The sequence below is a fragment of the Fistularia commersonii genome, chromosome 10, assembly GCF_037954325.1.
Source record: "Fistularia commersonii isolate RoL2024-O1a breed Wild chromosome 10, RoL_Fcom_v1.0, whole genome shotgun sequence".
NCBI lineage: Eukaryota > Metazoa > Chordata > Actinopteri > Syngnathiformes > Fistulariidae > Fistularia > Fistularia commersonii.
In genome coordinates, this window is record NC_141293.1 from 10,942,580 (window position 1) to 10,961,032 (window position 18,453).

At 42.0% G+C, this 18,453-nt stretch overlaps 3 protein-coding genes across 5 annotated transcripts in view; 1 reads left to right on the forward strand and 2 right to left on the reverse strand.

Annotated features, from left to right (window-relative positions):
* Positions 1-6,415, reverse strand: part of otud7b (OTU deubiquitinase 7B) — a 34,482-nt gene extending 28,067 nt beyond the window's left edge. For both annotated transcript variants that reach the window (XM_086153717.1, XM_086153716.1), the window contains exon 1: positions 6,227-6,415. The gene's annotated coding sequence lies outside the window, so the exon portion shown is untranslated. The remainder of the gene's footprint in view (positions 1-6,226) is intronic.
* Positions 6,416-6,760: 345 nt separating this feature from the next.
* rbm8a (RNA binding motif protein 8A) lies at positions 6,761-10,393 on the reverse strand. 2 transcript variants are annotated; one of them, XM_086154373.1, is made up of 6 exons: positions 10,306-10,393; positions 9,729-9,788; positions 9,567-9,644; positions 8,600-8,736; positions 7,838-7,974; positions 6,761-7,224 (listed from the first exon to the last, which is right to left on the reverse strand). In XM_086154373.1, the coding sequence occupies exons 1-6, from the start codon at positions 10,370-10,372 to the stop codon at positions 7,176-7,178; spliced, it is 528 nt and encodes a 175-aa protein (XP_086010499.1). In that variant the 5' UTR covers positions 10,373-10,393; the 3' UTR covers positions 6,761-7,175. The 2 variants fall into 2 exon arrangements, with proteins under 2 accessions (XP_086010499.1, XP_086010500.1); XM_086154374.1 differs by having other exon boundaries at positions 10,312-10,386.
* Positions 10,394-15,263: 4,870 nt separating this feature from the next.
* On the forward strand, positions 15,264-17,944 carry LOC147230374 (uncharacterized). Its single transcript, XM_086154375.1, has 4 exons — positions 15,264-15,326; positions 15,434-15,502; positions 16,030-16,180; positions 16,584-17,944. The coding sequence occupies exons 2-4, from the start codon at positions 15,457-15,459 to the stop codon at positions 16,843-16,845; spliced, it is 459 nt and encodes a 152-aa protein (XP_086010501.1). The 5' UTR covers positions 15,264-15,326; positions 15,434-15,456; the 3' UTR covers positions 16,846-17,944.
* The last annotated feature ends 509 nt before the right edge of the window (positions 17,945-18,453 follow it).

The following is an 18,453-nucleotide window of genomic DNA, read 5'->3' on the forward strand; positions in this document are numbered from 1 at the left end:
GCGAAGATGGGCTGGTGTTTGTTCGGGCTTCGTTTCGGCTGATATTGGCCTTCTGAGCACACTCTGATCAGCTCTGCCACCAATCCCAAGGATTAGTTTTGGATATTTTATTCTAAAAGCAACTATTAAGTAACGTGTAAAGCAAATCAAAACATAGGTCGGCACTTAAAAAGAGTCACACTGCGTGACACTGAGTCATACTGAGACGTACTGCGAAGTCGTGTGATCTTTACCTTTCAGATTGAGCCGAAACTCTCAAACAAAATGATTCACTTGCAATGTAACCAGCTCTGAAATCACCATCCCTCCTTTATTCAGTTCACAAAACAAACTCAAACAGCAGAATATCGAGCTCTTTTCCCTCTAGTCGCACAGATGGCTGATCCGGATCCTCACTTAGTTTCGAGCTTCTTCGTCACGTCGGCTGAAGTAAGTTCGACGAAAGCTGAGTGTATGAGCCCCCGTGGGAACGTGTGGCGGCCATTGTCAAATCTTTGGTCTAATCTGACTACACACTGGGAACAAATACTTTCTCAGGGCTGCCAGTGATGCCATAATATCCTTTTTTGCTTACAGTGCAAACAATGAACTGGTGTTACATAAATCACATTTAGACAGCGAACTTCTACTGCTCTAATAAGCATTATTTATATCTTTAAGGCAGGCGGGACATTTCTGACACACTCTTCTGTGAAAGCGGTTCATCAGATTGTGCAAAACAAATTAAGATTGATGCTGCCTCAAACTACGCTCGCGACACTGAGCGCCGCCGACCGCGGACCGCCGTGTTATAAAACAGGACTAATGCTAGAGCTTGTGTGCGAAGCACTAAGCCAGCCTGGCCGCGGAGCCGACGGAGACTGGAGATCCGAAGCCAGAGGCCGAGAGAGCGCACCGGCCTCAGTGGGCGGCCAGCGCTAATGCTCATGTGAATCCCCACGTGCTGCAGAGCCGGGCGCTGCACACAGTGGGCAGCCTCCACATCAACACCCACCACCCAACCCCTCCCGCGTGATGTCATCCCGGGTGACGGACTCCTCATTAGAGCTGTGTGTGTGTGTGTGTGTGTGTGTGTGTGTGTGTGTATGGGATTACTCCTGCTGTCCTGGATCAACAGGGAGGGGCGAGACTGATGGGCTCCAGTCTGGCGAGGAAACACAGGAGTGCGATGTAAAGGTCATATAAATCTCAGTAATGACCCGCTGCTAGGCCCTGTGCCCTACAACTGTGAAAAAGGAACTCACCGACGCTGGCGAGTGGCGTGATCAGCTCTGACGGTTGCTGCACGGTTAATCCATATTTAATCAAAATAACAACGTGGCTGAAGGCTGCTTCCAAACTGCAGGAAGATGGTCCTCCAGGTAGGAATTAAAAAAAAAAACTGTCAAAATGCCATTTCGTACAAAGAAACTGTGGTGGTCCAGCTATGAAATTTTAGAAGTTCTGGTAAAAAGTCACACCACAGTTATGCTTCAATAAAACAATCATTTCCTGTCATATAATAAATTATACAGTAAAAGCGCTGTCATGCTATCGGTTACTGGCTGCCTTCAGTGAGAAACTATGACAGGGGCCGATTCCAAAAATGAACCAAGTCCGCTTCGATACAATTGTTCCAAGAACAAGAACAAATGTTTTCCAAAACCAAACAAATATAATGATAAAATCTCTTCCAAAATCAGCTGCTGTGTTAATTGATATTTTGCAATATCTTTTGGTATTGTGAGGTAAATAACGGAATAATCCATAGTCATAGCCAATGATAAACTGTCCCAAGAATCTGGCTGAAACAATGATGACGAGCAACTGTGTAAACAGACGTGGGGGGGGTTATTTATATGGGTCTACTTGTACAACCATCACGATTTATTACCAACTGCCGTAAAAACAGATATATTCTGTTGGGGCGTGGCCAGTCGGAGCCAGATCATCGTTAATTCTCCACCCTATAGGGGAGAAAAGGTGGAGTGACGTAACAGTGATACAGTGGGTTCCGGTTACAGTGACATTTCCTGTGGGAGCGGTGTTCCAGGCCGTATGGGACTACAGCCAATCAGCTGACAGACTAAAGGCGGCAAAGTTCACTGCCGGCAGCCAGGTGGATGCCTCAGTCCTCCGGCTCCCTCCGCCCTGACGCTCGCAGCCCCAGGCAGCGAGCGGCTGAGTTGCTGTGTCACAAGGGCAGGCAACCAGCGCCACTAGTGAGGGTGGGGCTCCGCACTTTTATGACTTGCTGTCTGGACACGAAAAGCCTCTTGGAGACAAGCCACCTATTGATGTCCATCTGACCCTGGCAGCCGATGGACAGAGAGGTGGCTGGAGCTTTGAAATCGCATCTGCTGCCTTCATGTCCCTCAGAGGGGAAAAAATTCAGGAGACAGTAAAAAAAAAAAGCAGGACTCGACTGCAGGGGGATTTTTTTTTTTTTTTTGTCCCCACAGGGTCAATACTGATATCGCAATGTCAACAGAGCTGATATTCAGTTGCGGTAAATGGAGAAAACAACTGCAGGAAGTTGCCGTCAAAATATTTTCAAGGAATATAATAATGATTGATAAAAGATGATATGTGACTGTTAACTTGTGGCTTATCCGAAAATAATAGTGATATTAAAAATGAAAAATTAATTTAAAAAAAAAAGAAAAAAAAACAGGTGTGAGGAGTTATGTTCATTCATTTTGGTGATGTTGGAGGGATTAAAAAAATATTGTTTTCAATGCAAGAAAAGGTTAAATGTCGAAATGTCTCCCATTATGATTTGTTAGAAACCACCTTTCTCAGTTTGACGGTGGACTCTGATAAACCGCCCGTCGCCCTGACCTTTCACTCAACACTGGCTAGCGAAATGTTCAGCGGCAAAAGATCGTTCTTTAAGGCCTCAAGAGACTGCCTCATTTGGATCACAGTTCATGTGGGTGGAGAACAAGCGTGCAAAGGAAATTAATAAATTCAAAATAAAAGTTTTGTTGCAAGGGAGCAAATGGTCCATTTTGCTGTGGTTTCCTCAGACAAGAAGAAAAAGCCCTATAGGACATCTGAATGTGCTTCTGCAGGAATTTGGCAAGACTGCCCGGGATCTTCTCGAAAAGATCTTGTGAAACTCTTTTGAAAGTCACTCTTACAAATACTTGATTACGCCGAAGACGGACAGAACCAAACCCTGAAAACCATCCAAGAGAGGAGCAGCCTAGACATCTCTCAGCTGTGTGAGGCACTGAAGCGTGACCTCAAAGAATGATATGAGCAGTGAAACAACATGTGATAAGAGAAACCATCCCTAAACCGGCAGCAGGCGAATTGCAGACCTCCAGGCGCATAAATTCCCTGACTACAGGATAGGTGGGACAGAAAATAAATGAATGAATGAAAGGATGATTTTTTTTTTCTTTCTTTAGCCCATTGTATCCTTCTCTTATTTCATCTTGTTTGTACAGCACTTTGATGCAAAGTGCATAGTAAATATATTTATCACTATTATGCCAACACACCGTGCAGCTGGAGAACAAACACAAGGGTGACAGACACGGACAGATGATTGTTTACAACCTTACAACCGGCGCAACAACTTCTATCTCTTTTATTATAGCATGATCGGATTCATTCGAGGTAATTATGATGATAAAAAAACTGTTGATGTTAAACCCAGTACGTGGACTGTTGACACAAAGGCCATCTGTGTCCTACTAACCTGAAGAAAACTCTCTGCTTACTTATTAATCTGACCAAGCTCGGAGATCCTACGGGAATTCACCTCCACTGTCCACTGGCTCAGCTTTGAAACTGACACTGGATGCCTGACGTGCCCTCTCAAACACGCACGCACGCACGCACACACACACACACACACGCATGCACGGGTGCACGCACACACACACACACACACCAGCTGTTTGGGGGAACCCAGTGAGAGCCAAATTTAAAATTTCATACCCTGTGCTCTGCTGAAGCAGCAGGGCAGCGCTGTGAAACATTATATACGGCGGGACTACTGGTGACAGCCAGACTTTGGTACGCTCCCTGTAACAGATAGTACAGATATGGAGGACAGTTAAGATTGTAGTATGAAACCTTTGGGAGCCGCAACATCTCGTGTCCCTCACATGTCTCCCCGCGGACAAGCAACTAAAACTAACTGTCTGCTTTGACAATCTGAACACTATGAAAAATGGCATTTTAACCTTTCGACGTGCAGGGGCACGGAATAAGTAGTTTGACAAGCAAACAATTGTGAAAGTTCTAAACAACAAGGTGTCAAATCCGGAACAAAAACCTCTGCGTAAACACCCCAGGCTCACCGGTCCTTTTAGAAAAGGCTGAAAAATGCTGCTGTGATCGGCATCCTGTTACAGCCACTTATCACCACAGATCATTTCGGTGGAGATTTGTTCTCAGAGAATCAGCATCTTTACACTTTCTGATCTCAAAACAGGGGCAGGGGGAGGAACTGCGCCCGTGTCGTTGGAAAGATAAAAATCAAACAATTCGAAGAAACTTGCTGTTGAACAAAGGTTCATGACCCTCCTGCATCTCAGCGGTACAATTTAGATTCTGGCTGCCGAGGATCTGAAAAATTGTAATTTATCACCCCAGGTGATGAATTTGGAACCAAAATGTGACTGCTCCATCTCGCCCTCCTAAACCACTGCAAATGTTAAAAAGCTTTATGCCAAAGTACACTGATCTCTAACCTGTCATGCATCACTCCATCAAGTTTGATGAAAATTAACTAGGCAGGTGTTTCTGTAACTCGTCGAGGCAGAAAAAAATAAACAGAGGTGTGTGAAAAGATGTAAACATGACCTCCTTTTGTGCGCTGACCCTTTGCATGTCGTCTGCTTGTTGAAGTGACTAAGACATGCCTCGTCAGGCTCTGCAATCTCTCGCGCCCGGATGGAGGCTCTTCGTCGTGACGTGAAAATCTTTTCCATTTACTGAACCACAGCCCCCGTAGGTCATGAGCGGATACATAGATGGGATCTCACAAGAGGAGGGTCACGATGGACAAACACACAGGTGCGTCAAGTCGCTGACACCTCCTTCGCTTTCCAAACCACACTGGATCAACAATTTGAACGGTGAACTCATGAGCTGTGTGCATTTTAAATTTCCAGTAGAAACACAAACACAGGTGGCTGGGTTTAACACCACCTCTATTACACATACAAATAAAAACTTCCTTTACAATACCACTTAACATGACAGACAAGGGAGACTCCTACCAGCAGCTGCTATCAAAACACTGCAACATAAACATCCTCTGCAGGCAAAGTGCAGAAAACAACTTGTATCCATGTCCTACTTTTCATGTTTACAGTCTGTCCCAGTGTCCCAGCAAACAAAAGTGCACATAAATACGAGGTCTGAATAATTCAAGGCAAATTGTAACACCTCCCAGCCAACCCATAGCGGACATGTGGCCAAATAAACCCCAGCCCTGGTTTGGAAACACGCACTAAGCCCATTAAGGGCCAGCTCAGGCACAAGTCACACCTCTGACAACAGGACTTTAGGAGAGAGAGGGTTGGAGGGGGGGGGGGCAAAGTGACATTTCACTCATCGTTACCGGATGAAATCTTTGCAGGAAATCGGGGAGGGGGGTGAATCAACTACTGTCGTTTCGTTTAAGCCGGTGCTTCAAGTAAACGTTACATCACTCGGATACGAATCAGGATAATCTGCGCCGTGACGTCCGACTGAAGGGTTAGCAATCGGATCCCATAAAACGTGTCTTGAATATCGTAAACAAGTTTGATCCATGTTGAAAAGAAGGAAGAAACAGCGTTGGATCGTTTTTCAAAAGCTAGCAGTTATCGCACCGCCCGGCGATCGATTTGTTTCGCCGACCCCCCCCTCTCTCTGCAATAACCAGTTTAGATGCTGCTTCCGAAACGATGACTCCATAGCCGGCTCTCCTGCGGGCCGGGGACCATTTTTTTAAAGGAGTGAAATATCTTCGGACAATACACACGCTTACATAAACGTGTTTATAGCGCTTAGACGCGTGGGTTACGTGCACCGTTTCCACGCAGTACGCTACGAACTTTACTTTGCAAGAAGTAGACATTTCGTGAACACCGGTAAGGGTTTACGAAAGCAAAATACATGATTTATCCTGCTGCACTCCCTCGGCGATAGGTTAGCAAGTGGCTACTTCAAGCTTGGCTAATCATCTGCTAACGTTAGCTAGCGTTAACGCTAGTGGCTGGAGTATCCCCTTACTACTTACCTTAAACGGTGCGGATGGACTCATCGTCCCTGGAAGTTTCCCAGCGTGTACTAGCTTTTGGAGATCATATACTTTTCCACGATCTCCGATTAATAACTTTTAGGCATCCCAGTAGGGTGGAACTGAACATAAAATCCCAAACCGGACCACCGACAAAGTAATATCTCCACCACTTACAACAACAACGTCAAACGGGGAGTTAGGACACGCCTCCTGAGTAAAAATGACCAATCAGACCAAAGGTTTTTTTTTGACCGACAGCAGCCAAGACCAATAGTTATCTTCAAGGACTTTGATCGACGTTTTTCTTAACCAATCACAATGGCGGAGGTGAAAACCTATTTGGCCATTGGCTGCACTCAAATAAAGGGCCAAGTTTTTTTGCGGATAGCCTATGAATGTGGGAGTCAGAGTGACAGGTGCTTTGCAGTTGACAAAATAGCCGGGGCGGTACCATTGTCTGAGTGAGGTCATCGCGTCTGATGTAAAGCCTACGTCATTCGAGGTGCTAAATAAAACACGAGGTCACAAATATACCTTTTAAAAGTTTATTATCGCCCGGTAAATATAAAACAATGCAATCCAGCACAACAAAATGCACATAGCAGGCAAACCAAAATCAACAAGGGAGGGAATCCTGAAAAAAAATCACACACTAGTGCTACCTATGAATGGGAGTTTGGAAAAGAAGAAACTTTCATCTGCAGTTGATAGATTTCTGTCTGCTGCCTTTATACTCAGCAAGATTTTTAAGACATGCTTTGCTGGTCACCTAATCTTGTCTTGTTAATCACCACTTAGTACAAAGGTATATCTTAGTACTGTTTCTGCAGAAGTCTGTGCCATAGAACTGTTCCTTAACATTATAGATTAACAAAACAAAAATCTTGACGTTGGTTCTTGTAAGAAAATCCGAGGCGGCATTTGTGGCCGAGGGCAGCTGGCGAGCTCAGCGTCGCCTCCTGTCTGGACTTCTGCTTCGCCTCCGTCCACCGGTCCTAAAAACAGAACATCGGTTAAAAAATTTCAAACAATAATAAATCCCAAATCAGCCCCCTCCCGGTCTATGTAATTGTTCTTATTTATAAATTCCATTTTCTAAATTCAAGTTGCATAATGGCATTTACAAGTGATTTTGTAAACAAATAAGTCAATTTATAAAACACATTTTTCAGACAATGATCTGTGTTTTGGTGAAGAGTAAAATTGTACATCACAATTTGATTTAAATAAATCCATTAAATGTAACACATTTCCCCGACTATCATACAGCCTGTATGTGTGTATGTACAAATATATATGTATAGTGCTTAAAACACAGCAAAAGCATTAAAATCCAGTTTGTATATTGGAGATGTGTTCATACCATCAGATCAAAATATATATACTGCTTTCATTTCATCCAGTCAAAGTTTAAATATAATACTCTAAATGCTGACAATTTTTTTTCCCTGTTTATACAATTTTCTACTATCATTTATTACTGTTATGTTTTACTTGAAACTCTGGCACAACAATTTCCTTCGGGATTAATAAAGTTGTTCTTATTCTTCTTATTATTAAGCAGCAAGGTTATCTGGCTCCAATACCAGGCAAACACCCAACGCTCACCTCCTCTTGTTCTTGGGGGGGCCTCTAACGAACCCCCAGTCAACACTGATGGGCTGACCCATCATGTCTTGACCATTGAGGCCTTCCATGGCAGCCTGGGCCTCTTTGTATGTCTCATACTCCACCAGAGCGTAACCCTGCAAAAAGATTCAAAGGGGACATCATGAGTCACAGCACGGTGGACTGCTGACTGATTAACAGAGCACCTCCCAGGTTCACTGGCTTTATATCAAGACTGATACAGGATAAAACCAGCGCAAAAACAAAACCTACAAGTCTTTGGATATGTATTTGAAAACGAAAAAAAGAGGGAAGCATGAAGTGCATATTTGACTTGAGACAGCATGAGGACACTGAGATGATAGAACAGTTTCCAGTGCTGCTATGAGAAGGTGACGCTGACCTCTTGTGGCAAAGATGGAAATGGAAACTCTCATTTAGGAGGGAACCGTTTTTATAACCAACTTGCCTGAAAGGGTGCATTGAGGGAAAACTTCGTTTCCAGAATTTTTTCAATGCCAGAAGTCTAAAATTTCCATAAATCTAGCTCTGAAACAGTATCCATCACATTTAATTTAAAATCATGATATTCCATACCTTTATTTTGATAGTTTTCTAGTTTTTTTTTCTACCAACTGCTGCATATTCCTCTTTTAGGTCAATTTTTTTGATACATCAATGACTTCTTTTGTGAGTAACAATTTCCTTCGGGATTAATAAAGTTGTTCTCATCTCATCTCATAAACCACTGATTTCGCTCACCTTGAGGTATCCTGTTCTACGATCAAGATTAAGATGCAGGTTCTTGATTTCTCCGTACTCTGAAAACTTGTCGTGGATGTCTTCCTCTGTGGCCTCCTCGTGTACACCAGTCACAAACAGGATCCAGCCCTCCACAGCTGCAACAAGACAGGCACAGTCACAGTTGAGCTATGAAACTAAAGCAAAGTTTTCTACTCAGTAAAAGTACACATTTTCAAAAGCTAATCATTGGAGTGGTTTCACTGATAAGTTCCAAAGCAGGAAGCGGTCATCTAAATCAATAATCGTCACTTAATTCAAGCCCTCCAAATGATATTAAGAGTTATAGAAAAAAATAAAACTGAGACCCCCAAAAAATGGCTTGAGCCAAGGACTTGTGTTAACTGGTCAGGCTCATGAATAAAAATAAACACACAATATCTATATTTTTATTAATAAAAATAGATGTTGTCCAACAAGCTATCATTTTTCATAACAGGAAATGTTCAGTTGGGACTAATCCAGTTATTTCCCCACAAATCTGCAATATGATTTGGCTGACAGAGTAATGTGCATAGATGCTATTTCTCTTCAGGGAACAGTGCAGACCTCTCATTATATACTGACAAACTTGAACCCATTGGGAGTAGAAATGAATATAGAATGTTTGGGGAATTCGTATCTTTTGCTGGACCCAAAAAGCAACATGGTCGTAATTACAATGCACCGCAGTGGGATGTTTATTACCCCTCTCGGTATGGGATTCAATTCTATGTTCATGCCATTCGAAGACACCATCCAATGCCACTTCCATACTGGTGTTATCAGAAAATAGAAAAATGAATTATATCTATCTATATATATCTATATCTATATATAGATATAGATATATATGTATGTATTAATCAAAGATCATGTCCCTGGCCCTGAATGTATTGTAAGTGCAAATAAAGAATTGTGCATTAAGACAGCAAACATAATCGCTCACATCTCTGAGGTCCTGGTTCATCTCCATCCTGCTCCACAGTGTCGTAGTCCTCCTTGACTCTGGATCTAGCTCCTTCATCTGTGACAATATTGATGCATAAAAACAGTGCTCTGGATTCAGCCTGGTCAATTTGAGGGAAATGAGGGATGAAACTTCAGTCACCTGAGCCAAAGCCACGTCCTTTCCTCTTCTTCGCCTTTTCCTTTAACTTGTGGATGCTCTCTGGAGGAACAAGTTGGACAATTTGTAATACAAACACAGCGCTACACCTTCTATTTCTCTCAGGCGGTTCTATGTGCGAATCGACCCCCGCTAAAATCTCAGTGTCTCTTAGGACACTACCAATATTTGGACTTTCGGGAATTTAAGTTTAACAACGCAGCCAATATGTCTGCCGTTAGCTTTGAACATCCAACGGACAATCTTAGCTAGTTATAGCCGCGGAAGAAATTTTTCTAATTATCTTGTAATTACTGACAAACATTGTTCTGATTTGAGGATCAACAATAAGATCCCGTAATTAAGACACTAAAAAACACGCATTTCCGACTAAGCGACTGTATGAGTGAATATATTGTTAGCCTGTTAGCTGATTAGCATGGCTGGGCCTCCCGCCACGCAGGCTGGGTTTGTTTGCGATAACTGACAAAGTTCCTGCTGGAAACTTAAATATTCACGCATCATTTCGAGCCTTGTATTGGATTCCACCTTACAGGAGGAATATGAATATAAAAAGTACCGTCACCATCCTCATCCATAGGAAAGTCCTCGCCTCCCGCTTCGTGAAGATCCAGTACATCCGCCATGTTGCCTGTGTGTGTGCGTGTGAGAGCCTGGACGTGATGACGTAAAACTAAGGGCTAAGGCGGCGCGTGTTGCCGCGTACCATAAAAAGAAGTAATCAAGCTTTTATTTCCCCCCAGCGAAAACATTTACTTCCTGTTTTTATGTAATCTAATACACATATTTTCACCAAAAGTTTCAATGTTTTTACTGATTTTCATGTCAAGTTTGCCGATGGAGTTAAGTTCTAACAAAAATTTACGAAGTACAATATATCCCTCTGATGTGTGTTGTTTACAGTTACAATAACGTTTAAAAACCTGCTAAACTTGAATAAAAATATGTAGTTATTATCACTTTGTAATCAAAATAAACTTGCATAAAATACTGTGCACATTCTCAGCTTGCACATTCCGTGTACACAACCGTTTACATTTCAATTTCATGTTCATACTGTTACGTTTCCTTTCACTGTTTACATTTCTTTGTAATAATATGCGTCTTATTTATTTGTTTTTTGTTGTTGTTGTCTATCTATCTGGCTTCACTGTGGATCGTAGAAAAAGAACGTAATTGTACTGGGAAAAACGTTTCAACGCTGTACATATCCCAAACACTTTGAATGGAATTCAAATAAATTAATGTAGTTTGAAACAACTACAGCAGAGGGCAGTCACAACAGGTTTTGGTCAAAGAGACGGTTTATCATTTGGTATTGGGTTGATCAACAACCTGACTGGTGAATTTCAATCAAAATACATTCCAAGGAGAAGGAGTGAATGAGACTTATGTGCATTTTAGCTTGATCCCAAGTATGGTGGCATAGAGGCAACTAACCAGCACCTGCCAGAGACAACATGCATTTGTTACTTCAAGTAATGTTGGGGTAACCCAAAAGCAATGCAGCACAGAAACACAACTTAATTTCAACAATTTAAAGAAGTTAATTGCATCCATATTTAAATTCATTCATTGGCTATAACGCCTATCCTGCACCCAGGGTCATGGGGGGGTCACAGCCAATCCCAAAAGACCTTGGTTTAGAGGCAGAGGAACACCCTGAGTCATCCAGAGACATCCTACCATTCACTCTGTCATTCACAGTAGTTTTGGGGACTTCAGAGTCTAACCACAGTGCCACTGTGGTGTCGTAAATTATTACATTGCGATGCCAATCCACCGATCAGCCCCACTGAAACGAGATTATCACAGAAGCAGTGTAGAGAAAACAATCCAATGTTCGAACATCAAGCATGACGCCTTCGCTGTGTTAGTCTGTGTGAATGAGTGAGAGTTGGTCAGGTGAGGGTTGAGGGTGAAGGTTAAAAGTTCATGTTCAGAGTCACAGGATTATTGCAGCGAATGGGGTTTTCAAATGGCACGTCCGATTCTGCACTAACACTTGACCGAAGCTGTAATCCCGAGACAAAGAGCTACTTGGATCATTTTAATTCTTCAGTACGCATCCCTCCATCTGTTCATCTTTCCCCTCGGACTCAAGGATGACACTGATTAGATTTTTGTGGTCAAGAGGATAAAGTCACTGTGACCTTGGGATGAGGGCAAGATCTTGTGACTGGAAATTTCATTAAAACTGCGTCCAGCTGGTTGAAAGGATGAAAATATTGCACTTTGGTGGCGACAAGTCAGAAGTGTGCTGTGACCCTAACAACTATAGTTTTCACAGTAAATATTAATATATGTATATATTATTATATAATATATGATATATATATATTATATATCATATATTAATCATGGGAAGGTTTCTTAAATGCCTAGTGGTGTAAAAGTTCATAAATCAGATCAAAGAGTCAAAGGTCAGTTACAATGTTACAGGATAATGTTATTCAAATCCACTTCCTAGACGTCTTCACCTCATGAGTGTAGATAAACACAAATGATCACCGTCAACACCGATGGGTAGACACTAATGTTGATTTAGTTGTGAATGTGAATCAAATGGGACAAATGCAAAACAGAGTCAGTGATATGTGTTGGAATTATTTGCTTATTTTTCATCCGTATCAATTTGGTATGCTTCATATGTTGTAAATAATAGCATTGTAATATATTGTCTATCTGCTGCTTTTTGTGTTTTTGTGCTGCAAAATCTACTGATGGAAGAACGGGAAAAGACGCATCATTTACCACAGGGGGCCACTAGAGATCAGGGATGAGTCTCACCAGAATCCAGCTCCAAAAAGGAGTATGTCACGTTTATCATGATATCTATCATAGTTCTCCTTTTAAAGAGTTATACTAAAATATATATCCAAGTGTTTCTGTTTGATGTTTTTATCTTCTGTGGCTCTAATAGAGGAGCCACCCGAACAATTTATTTCGGATAAACGGATAAACGGATTTCCATCCATCCATCCATCATCTGCGGTTTATCCTGCACTCAGGGTTGCGGGGGGAGATGCTGGAGCTGTCATTGGGCGAGAAGTGGGGTACACCCTGGACTGTTCGCCAGTCAATTGCAGGGCCACATGAAGACAGACAAGATGCACGCACTCACTCATTCAGGGCAGTTTTCCCAGTTTTATCCAATTAATCTGCTGCATGTTTTTGGACTGTGGGAGGAAACTAAAGAAAGCAAGGGAAACCCATGCAGAAACAGGAAGAACAGGAATCCTACACAGAAAGGTCCCCTTGTCAGAATCGAACCAGGGTCCTTGATGCTGTGAGGCCAAAGCAGTAACCTCTGTGCCACTGTTTTTGTTTTTTTTGTTTTTTTTCATTATGTTTCATTATTTTTCAGGACAGATGCAGATATTTAATTTTCAACCTTTTTTAAATTTGTTTTATTTAAACATATTAATCATGTGTTTAAATAAAACAAATTTAAAAAAGGTTGAAAATTAAATATCTGCATCTGTCCTGAAAAATAATTCAGGGTTTTCATGGAAAGAGACTACTGATAATCTAGATCAGGCCACAGAATGTATGAAATTGTAAACATATTTTTGATCCTGTCTTTGCCCTACTGGGACTGACTGTTTCCAGCCTGAACCAGCCAAGCTATGTGAAAAAAAGAGCTTTGCCTAGCAGAGCCTCCTGAATTGGGGCGTCCAGGTCAAGGATCTCAGATAATTAGCTCAGACGTGTCGAGTGTTGTATCTGCTCCTGCACAGGAACCATCCTGCTCAGGCCTGCAGTCGCTGTGACACACAGTCAGTAGAGATAAGTCACCTGAACATTAACCGGATGCCCGGCTAGCGTGCGGCCCCTCGACCTGAGGTCCGTATCTCTCAAGATCAAACCGTAACCTCACCATCAGATGAAGTTAAGGTGAAATATTGACTCCAAATGTCAGCCTGAATCCAGAACGAATTCTCAATGAAATCAGTTTGTGAGTCTGTTGAACCCCATCACCACTGATTTAATCATTATTAGGATCACATTACAAGGTGGCTTCAGCTCAGTTGGTAAAGCGCATGTCCCTCCATTTACAAGGTTAGCAGTGCTCATGAACGGTCCTTGAGCAAGACATCCAATTGCTCCCAATGGCCAGGGTAGCACCTTGCATGGGGTGAATAGGTGAATAGGTGAATGTGAACCAACATAAAATGCTTTGGAACAGCAAGATGATTAAAGTGTTATATAAATGGGGACCATTTGCTATTGATTGGGATGAAGGTTGAAGAAAATGCTGAGTTTGTTATACTTGATGACGTTATACAACCATGTTTTAACCTTCAGATGGATCTTGAAAATCATTCATTCATTGTCCATACCACTTATCCTGCACTCAGGGTCATGGGGTTGCTAGAGCCTATCCCAGCCATCATTGAGCAAGAGGCGGGGTTCACCTTGGACCACTTGCCGGTCCATCGCAGGGCCACATACTGTATAGAGACATACGACCATTCACATGCTCATTAACATGCCAGGGTTTCCAATCAACCTCCTGCACTGAAGCTGCAGAACCCAGTGAGAACATGGAGACTCCACACACCTGGAATGCATTTTTTTATCAATTCAACTAAATATTGGAAATAAAAGTTCTCATTAAATAATATACGGTACAAGAATTGTAGAGTATTTCGTTTGTAGCCAGTGTGAAACCAAAAGCAGGAAACCGCTGCCCTCGTTCGTGGTTTAACTCAGCACGTTTTTAAACCAGAAACTGATTGAGACCAAATCTCTGGAGCCACTCCAGATACCAGTACCAGAGAGCAAAAGATCACGTTAAGAAATTGTCTGACATATTTCCAATCTGAACTTAATAAGATGACCCGACCACCCAATCTTTGACTGTGAATGTGCTTATCTGTAAAATTCTCATTTCAACCATAATATTTAGTCAAACTCTGTTTTTTCTACAGATGACGCGGCGGAGGGCTGATCCTGGTAGTATGTGGTTATTACCATTGGACCCATCATATTGATGTTGACCGAAGCTAAGGAAAAATCGTGAATCATAAATTCATACACGTTAGTGAGCTAAATGTTCACTTTAATGCAAAGATTTAAGGCCTTTTCTTCATTATTTGAACCGGTGTGGAGAAAGAACAGAACCGGTAAAGGGCTTCTCGGGGTTTTTCAGAACGTGTTGGAACCCTTCAAAATAAAGGGAATAGAATGAAATTGACAAATGTACAAAGAACACGGGTGTCACTATTTCACTGTTTTTGTTAATTTCATTTTGTTAAAAACATCTGTCCAGATTGATCCCAGTAAACATTCAGCCCATATTTTTCAAATATATCAAACCTGCCTTGATTAATGCGCTGGATTAATTAAAACAGGGTGACAGTGTCAGAGACACACGGCGAGTGGACTTTGTGTCTGTCCTGTGTCTCCTATCACACACCAAGGTTCAGCCAACGCTGTAATTGCATCATACATGTCTGCGCTGCCAGTGATGACATCCCTGATTAGCCTTGATCCACTCATTGCCCCTGAGCTATAAAAGCCTCTGTCACTCCTGAAAGGATCCACCATCAGGTCCCAGAACCCCAGGGAGTCCAGGTAGGAGCATATTCTCTAGATACCTACCTGCATCAGGAACTTCTTTGCAAGAAGCTTCTTCTGTATTTTTACATGTTTAACGAATTTTCTCCGGCCATGTTCTTCAGGTTTTTCTTGCTCATCTGCAGCCATGAAGTTTTCCATTGTCGTCGTCGTCATGCTGGCTGTTGCCCACAGTAAGGCCTTTCTGGTGATCACAAAACTATAATGCTGTTTAAAATGCTTTTTTACACTAGATACAGTATATTATGTGCACACTTTACAGGGTTTTGGAAATATTGGTTTTCTTAAAACCACGAAAATGTAGCTTTACTTTAAACCTCCTGTTTGTCCTGCCTGGAGTTTATTAGGGATCTGAAGGAGCATGAAATTGTACATCTATTAAAAAGATGTCACCGATATATTTTTTTTTCAAATGAGCTGAAAAAAGGCCAGAAATTATTATAAAATTCAAAACTACTCTGGTACAATATTCTAAAATTCAATAAAAAAGTATTTTCCTTACAAAGCAGACATTTGGAAAAAAAATAGCAAAAACAAATAATTGACTAGAAAACCAAAGGAAAAAATGTCAGTGTGGGTTAAACTTTGAAGAGGGTTATTTTTTTCCCTCTCCTTTATCAAATATCAGACTAGAGGCCTCCATGTATAAATATATAATCCAAGATGTTATCATGGAAAATATGCACCCGTACGTTTGCAGGCGCTGAGTCTGTGTCCCTGGTGAAGCGTGACCTCCAGGCTGAGGTGGACAGGATCACTAAGCTCATCAACGACATGTCGCTCACCATCACCAGCACCACCCACGAAGTGGTGGAGAGGGTGAAGGCCCTCGAGGTCGCCAACAGTGCCCAGTAAGAAAAGCACACCTTTCATCCGTTCTTCGTCGTCTCGCATCCACACGCTGAACTTCTGATTTATTCTATATATCTATTATTTGGAATCAGTGTGATTTAATATGTATATAAAAATAAACTCAATACTGAATTGGATCATAAAGTTGTGATCATAAAAATGTGCTTGTATCGGGGCAACGGGTTGACTTCACTTTTAAAAGGGTTTAATAGCTTTGCACGATCCCCCGCTAGTGGGCGTCTGTTGCATGACGTGAGGAGGGCGATGCATAAATAAGTTTGATGAAAATGTAAATTTGATGTAACTGGATTCTTATCCTCCACTGTAGGGCACTTTATTTCATTTTTATCAAAATGCATTGAGTGCATGAAGCGTCCTGAGTAGTTTCTCTAATATCACCAGGACTTACATGGAGGACAGCAAGGCCAGGATCCAGCCCCTGGTGGAGAAGGTCCAGGCCGAGGCTGCAAAGCTGCAGGAGCAGGTCAAGCCCATTATCGCCAACATCGAGGACCAGATCAAGCCCCTGACCGACAACTTCAGCAGCCAGGTCAAGCCACTGGCAGACAACTTCCATGCCCAGGTCAAGCCCCTGGCTGACATGATGGAGAAGCTGTTCCAGCAGGTGATGGATCAAACCAAGGCTCTTCTCCCTCCTCAGTAGAACCCGCGCATGGTTGGTCCCAGAGGCTCTGAGCGCCACAAAGCGAGTCATCCTGCCCCATTTTCACTTTTAAAACGATTAAACCATTAAAGTGTTTTTTTTTTTTTTTTTTGAGAATCACCGTCGTTCTTCTTTATCCGCCCGACGCCGAGTCCAGTCGTCCTTTGTTTTGCATTCAGTCAAGATTTTGACAGGTGAAAAACTAAATGAGAATGACGACGGTTCGATCGCGCAATAATCTCTGACCTCCGGGTCACCTGGGCTTTCCATCATTCACAGTTAAATATCATAAATGTGCCTGTCAAATGGATTTAAATGGGAGATAGGAAAGACCTGTCAATGAAGTCCGTGCACATTTTGACAGATGGCCAATAATTAACCAAATTAATTTGCCTTTTATTAATTTATTTTCCCTTTTTTCATTAGAGAAACATAGTAAACATAGCACAGATGAGAACTTGCTCTGCGGTGGGCAAAAAAGAGGTTTGTGATATAGAACAAAAATCCCCCCAAACTAAAATGATATTAAATTCATATGATTTGATAATAAAATAACTCACTCGGTGCAACATGTTTGATACTGACAACAGAATTAACATTAAATCACTAATTTTCAATCAAAGGTAGTGATTCAGCTTTGGTGAAATATCAAAAGTGAAAAATAAAAAAAGAGTAAATTAAGACACTCTGTTATAAATTATGTAAAGAAAAAGATCATACCGGACAGAGTAAAAATAGATGAAAAATGAGCAGTCAATATATGGATCTCACTAGAAATTACTTTGTTTGTAATATAACTATGATTACTGGAAAAAAAAAACAGTTTCACTGTAAGAAAGGAAAAATGCGTTTTTCAGAAAATTGAACAATTTTTTTATATAAGAAAATGGAAAATTTTGAGAACAAAAAAAATCAAAGGAAAAGCAAACAATTGAAACCAGTGCACAGTGAAGGGTCTGATGGCAAAGAAGCTCAGGATATTTCAAAATAAAATGACCACATATTTCGAAATGAAACTATTTGATATTTTTGACAAAACTATACATTTGAAATAAAAAAAATGATGAAACTTGTTTTTGCGACTCACCCGATTGGAGAGGTCATGGGTTCGGGGGGGGGTTTGGGTCGCGTCTCACAGCGGTGAGGGAGACAATGACTTGTTGTCCTTTTTCGAGCACAAAAACAACAAAATCACTAGTCTTCCACACCGCGGCGGACTCATGGTCACCACATGGTCTTCCTGCCAATCCTAAGGCACACACAAGGTGGCCTCCTCGAGCCGAATCCTTCCGGGAGTTCTTCCGTGGAGCGGAGGGATGGAATACCCTCCCACCTTCTTTCTCGTTGGAATAGCTTTTATTTACATTTTATCTCCGCACCACTTTTATTGAAAGGACATTACAAATGAGGCCCTTCACTCCACTGTCGAAGGCCGAAGCCTTCCTCCGCTCCTTCTCCGGGTGACCTTCTCCTTGTGTTTGGGGATGAAATGAACGCTGGCACATGTGCTCCATAGAAACACACTTGAGAGAACCAACGTTTCCCGTCGCTTGTTTTTCTTTTCCCGGCCACTGCACTCCACCGCCGGGTGGACGGACAGGATGGAGG